Source organism: Solanum dulcamara, chromosome 10 (genome assembly GCF_947179165.1).
Source record: "Solanum dulcamara chromosome 10, daSolDulc1.2, whole genome shotgun sequence".
NCBI lineage: Eukaryota > Viridiplantae > Streptophyta > Magnoliopsida > Solanales > Solanaceae > Solanum > Solanum dulcamara.
The window spans coordinates 12481483-12487476 of NC_077246.1; the positions used below are offsets into that span (position 1 = coordinate 12481483).

The following is a 5994-nucleotide window of genomic DNA, read 5'->3' on the forward strand; positions in this document are numbered from 1 at the left end:
ATTGGATTGAGGTTCGAAATTGTACGGGGATTTTGTGAAGGAATAGGAAGCAAGAAAGGAAATAATTTGTTATTCTAAAAGAGTTATAATATATTAATATTACTTAATGTTCATCAAGAAAATTTTCTATAATCACCTAATAATTCTTGAGATTCTTTTATACTAGTAGTAAAATTTAACTTGTAATAATATACACTTGCCACTTTTTTTGTCAAATGATCAATCAATATAATAATGCTTATAATTATTCTTTTCGTATAATTACCCAATTATTGACTAGTTATATAAATATTTTCTATATGGTAGTGCATATTATAAAAATTGAACGTGCACGATGGACAATATTTTAATTGATGAGAATATTTTTCTTGAATTAAGGTAATCTATATTTAAACATAAGATAATTTATTACATTTGGAATTTAAGAAAATAATAAATAAATTTTTAAAATTATAATATTAAATTATAAGATATATATAATATATTAAAATATTTTTTAATTTTGTGAATTTCAAATACATCCTAGAAAGATACCAAAAAAAAGACACATTTTTTTAAAATAAAAAAAATAATTCAAACAAATTAAAATAAAAAAAATATAAATCGTAACATAGATACCAGGACAATAATGGACCACAAGAGAACAACCACCCCTCTACTACTAATATTTATTGGCTACGCTAAAATGAATAGTCCCTATGTTTCATTTTATTTAATTTCTATATTAAAAAAATAGATGGTTTATTTTAGTTATTCACTTTAGTAAATTAAAAGAGTGTTATCACTTTTTTCATATTAGTTTTATGTGTTGTTTGGTATGAGAAGAGATAATAATTTTGAGATAAAATATATAATTATTTTATGTTATATTTAATTAGGGGTAATAATTAATTTCAAAATTATTTATCTCAATATTTATACTATAATGATGAAATAAATCATCTTATTTCATATATAAGAGATATTTTAATTCACGAGATAAATTTATTTATTCCATTCCTCTACCAAACAATCTGTTAATATTAAGTAATTATATATTGGACTTACCTATAACTTATTAAATACTTGTGCAAAATTAATGAACTTGTAGTGGTGACCCCATTTTGCTAATTTTTCCAACCCACTCCATTTATTTTTTTAACCACTAACACCCAGTCTCTACCCCATTAACACATGCACGACTCTTTCTTCCCCCCCAAAAAAAATACTGCCACTTCCTTTTTTCTCTATAAAAACTCAACCATAATCACCAAAATACACAATTTACTCTCCTCTTTCTTTCCCCCCCTTAAAAATCTCATTGCACTGTTTTCTCTCCAGATACAGAGCATGGCCTCTTTTGCTGCATTACCATCATTCTTCATTCTACTCTCTTTGCTCTCTGTTGCATATTCAGGTTCCATTGGAATCAATTATGGACGAATTGCTAATAATCTTCCATCTCCAGTTGAAGTAATTCAGCTCCTCAAAACCCAAGGCATTAACCGAGTAAAGCTATACGATACTGATTCCACTGTTCTTACAGCTCTTTCTGGGTCCAATATATCAGTTACTGTTGCTCTTCCTAACGAGCAGCTCTCTGATGCAGCCTCTAAACAGTCTTTTACTGATTCATGGGTTCAATCCAACGTTCTTCGTTATTACCCGAAAACAGTTATAGAATCAATCGCCGTTGGAAATGAAGTGTTTGTAGACCCCAAAAATACAACCCCATTTCTAGTACCCGCCATGAAAAATGTTTATGCATCTCTTGTCAAATACGGCGTCGCTTCGTCTATCAAAGTTTCATCCCCTGTTGCACTTAGTGCTCTGCAAAATTCATACCCATCATCAGCCGGTTCATTCAAAACGGATCTCATCGAACCGGTTATTAAACCCATGTTGAGTTTCCTCAAACAAACGGGTTCTCATTTAGCTGTGAATATTTACCCATTTTTTGCGTATATAGCGAATACAGACACGATCTCCTTGGATTACGCTTTGTTTCGGGATAACAAAGGTGTAACGGATCCCAACAATGGACTTGTTTACAAAAGCCTTTTTGAAGCTCAAATCGATGCTGTTTATGCAGCAATGAAAGCATTGAATTTCGATGATGTGAAAATGGCGATTACTGAAACTGGATGGCCTTCAAAGGGCGATGAAAACGAGGCTGGTGCAAGTGCTGACAATGCTGCTGCTTACAACGGCAATCTTGTACGAAGAGTGCTTACCGGAAGTGGGACCCCTTTGAGGCCAGATGAACCTCTTAACGTCTATTTATTCGCCTTGTTCAATGAAAATCAAAAGCCCGGGCCCGTTTCCGAAAGGAACTACGGGCTTTTCTATCCTAATAAACAAAAGGTTTACGATATTCCGCTTACTCGAGAAGGCTTAGAAGCCGTGCCCACTGTTAATAACGGAAGTAAAAGCCAGGTGGTGACAACTCCGTCTCCGACTCCGTCGCCGGTAGAAGGCGGAGATGTGGAGGCGAGCAAGGTGGTGAACACGTGGTGTGTGGCGAATGAGAAAGCTGGGGCGGAGAAGCTGCAAGCGGCGTTGGACTATGCTTGTGGTGAAGGTGGAGCTGATTGTCGTCCGATTCAGCCGGGTTCCACGTGTCACGATCCTGATACCCTTGAGGCACATGCTTCTTATGCGTTCAATAGCTATTATCAGAAGAAAGCACGTGGGACTGGCACGTGCGATTTCAAAGGAGCAGCCTACGTAGTCACTCAACATCCTAGTGAGTATTCAATTCATTTTCTTGTGTGAAAATATGAATTGTTATTGATATTTAATTACAAGGATAGAGTAATAAATAATAATATAGTCAATATAACAGATCTTAAATGGTTAAATAATAAATAATTGCTAAATAATCACCTTTAACTATCCGTTAGGTAGCAAATCATTTAATTATTTACTTTATCTAAATATTGATTTCTTTGTATTGCAGAATATGGTAGTTGCAAGTTTCCAACTGGATATTGAATTGGACAAGGGACGAGGGGGTCGACATTCATTTTTCTTAGTAGTATCTTTTATTTATTATTTTAGTATTAGTATATAATTTGTAGGTGGACGGTTTGTCTTATGATTAATGTTGAAGTTTCCTTTTGTAATTATACCTACCTTTTCTTTTTAATTAAATGGAGCTGAATTATTTTAGACGCTATTTCATTTTATTATAGGTTCTTGGATCCACTTTAGTAGGTAGCTTTCAAACAAAAATATAAGAAGTATTAGGTAACTTTTTTTCACTTATTTAAACTCTAAATGAAATTATTTGATAAGGGTTGATGAGAAAAAACAAATTAATATGTACCTATTGAATTGTTCAGTGGACGTTAATTAACTCGAAAAGGAAAAGAATTTTACAACTACAAAATGATATTTCACGGAACAATACAAGTACAAGTGCTCGATCTCGTCATCTAAAAAATAGAATAAACCGACAAAATTACGTATAATATCCATGCAAAATTAAATAAAATATTCATAGTTAACAATTTGATTCAAAAATATCTCTGACAATAATAATATTTTGGTTTACAAATATTGGTGTCGTTAATATTTTACTCAAAAAATACTCTATTGTTACTTAATTGGGTCAAAAATATTATTTCCTTTTATTTTGAACACGTTGTTTTCTTAATAAAAATCTTATTTTTAAAGAACTTTTTTCTTGTTTCTTTTCTTTTATAGTCTAGTCTCTAAAGCTTTATCTATTGGAAGACTCACCCTAGCCACTATAGCAACCGCAACCCCAACTCTAGCTGAGAAGCACCCTCCACCAACTTTCATTTTTTCGTGTGAATAAAATCTCGCCCTTAACTGATAAAAAAGTGAAATAATTTTTTTTTCTTAATTTTATATCTTCTATTAAAAATTGAATAAACTCATGTACTTTTTAATCGATAATATAGATCATATTTATAATATGTATAAGATCATAGTAACTCATCATTAATTTTTATATATGTAACAATAAAAATTTGTTTTCTTAATAAAATAGAAAATATTTTTTATTTCTTATTTTTTTTCAAATTGAAGAAGGATAAGTATTTGTTAATATAATCCTTGATTTTAAAGTACAGATACAAACACCATAATGTCGTAAAACACAAAAAATATGTTGCTTCAAATTACAAAAATATATATCTTTTAGAAATCATCGATGGGGTTATTGTTGATCTGTTTTTTCATATTAACTTTAAAATCAAGGCATATATTAGCAAATGCTTATCCTATTTCAATTAGAAAAATATAAAGAAATAAAAATATTTACTAGCTTATTAGGGACAAAATATTGTTATCTTAAAGAAAATTAATGATGTGAGACCTATATTATCAATTAAAAGGCATATGGCATTATTCTATTTTAATTGATAAGACGAGATTAAGGAGAGGAAATTAATTATTTCCCACTTTTTTATTAGTTAAAGGATTTTAAAAGAAAAGAAGCGAGACAAATATTCTTTGAAATACTATTTTAATTAGAAAAAATGTGTTTTAAAAAGAAGATAAATTTTCAAAAAATGACTATAGTTTGAGCTTAATTAGAGATCTATAGCTATGGTTTGCTTAATTACGATTCATAGCTACATGTTAGGATGAGGAGAGAGACGAGTGAGATTAGGAGAAGGAGAGGTGTAATGACCATGAAGGTCATTTTTAGAAATTCTTGGAAAATTATCATTTTACTCCTTATGATAGTTGTCTCGAATCATGTTTGATCAATATATGAGGTTAGATTTGAAACTAGATTGAAAAGTTGAAATTTTTGAAAGTTTTGGACGTTATAAAGTTGGTTGACTTTAACTAATATTCATAGTTTTGAATCTCAAAATAAAATTTCGTCAGTTTCATCAGCTTCGGAACGTGACTTTTTGGATTAGTAGGACTACTGGCTCATGTCCTGTGGTATTTAGATGAGTTTTGGAAGAGCTTTGAGTGTTTTGAAAGTTGAAAGCATAATTGATTAAAGTTGTTAACAATTGGTGATAGCAAGTTCGGAATGAAATTCCGTCAGTTCCATTAGCTTTAGAATATAATTTTTGGTCTATATGTACTGTTGGTTTGGGTCTCAAGGTTATTGGTTTGATTTTGGGCCATTCCACGAGATGTGAAAAAAGTTAAGACTAAAATTTGACTTTAGTCAACAATTGAGGTTAGAAAAGTCATTTTTTTTAGGTTTGGTTTGGTTCAGTTCCCGAAGCTTTTGGATGAGCTTCATGTCATTATTTGTAAATGGGAAAAGGGTCAAAAATGTCTTAAACTATTTGAAATGAACAAAAATGTCTTTCGTTTATAGTTTGATCCAAAAATATCCTTGCCTTTAATACTTTGATCCAGAAATGCTCTTATTTGTTATTTAATGGATCAAAAACGCCCCTATTGTTACAAAATGGGTCAAAAATTCCCTTTTCCGAATAATTATTACTTTTTTTAGAAAAACAAATATTGTTCCTTATAAAAATATTACTTTTAAGGAACGTTATTCTTGTTTATTTCCTTTTAAACCACTTCAAGTAATAAAAATATAGGAAATTATTTTATTCTTCATAATCTCATTTTATTAATTAAAAAGAATAATTTCATGTACTCTAATTTTTAATGGATAATATATGTCATATATATAAGATCATAATAAATACATCATTAAATGTTATTCAAATAATTATCAAAAAATAATTATAATAAAATAGAAATATTTTTTATTTTTTTTTCTAATTGAAGTAGAATAAACATCCACTAATAAAAAAAAATATTATTAAGAAAAAAATGTTTTCAAAAAGAAAATAAATAATATATTTATTTAAAAAATGACATTTTTGAACCATTAAATAACAATAAGGGCATTTCTGGACCAAAGTATTGACGGCAAGGGCATTTTTGGACCAAACCATAAATGAAGAGCATTTTTGTTCATTTCAAATAGTTTAAGGGCATTTTGACCCCTTTTCCTTTGTAAATTTGGAGATTCTTAAGTTAAAAATTGAATTTGGTCAA

The 5994-nt window shown here is 29.8% G+C and overlaps 1 protein-coding gene across 1 annotated transcript; it reads left to right on the forward strand.

Moving 5' to 3' along the window:
* Nucleotides 1-1170: 1170 nt before the first annotated feature.
* LOC129871273 (glucan endo-1,3-beta-glucosidase 13-like) lies at nt 1171-3109 on the forward strand. The gene is made up of 2 exons (XM_055946177.1): nt 1171-2725; nt 2939-3109. The coding sequence occupies exons 1-2, from the start codon at nt 1174-1176 to the stop codon at nt 2971-2973; spliced, it is 1587 nt and encodes a 528-aa protein (XP_055802152.1). The 5' UTR covers nt 1171-1173; the 3' UTR covers nt 2974-3109.
* Nucleotides 3110-5994: the final 2885 nt, after the last annotated feature.

Coding starts and splice junctions, on each gene's coding strand:
- LOC129871273 (XM_055946177.1), top strand. CDS start 1,174: ATGCACGACTCTTTCTTCCCCCCCAAAAAAAATACTGCCACTTCCTTT. Junction 2,726..2,938: donor CGTAGTCACTCAACATCCTA/GTGAGTATTCAA, acceptor TTTGTATTGCAG/AATATGGTAGTTGCAAGTTT.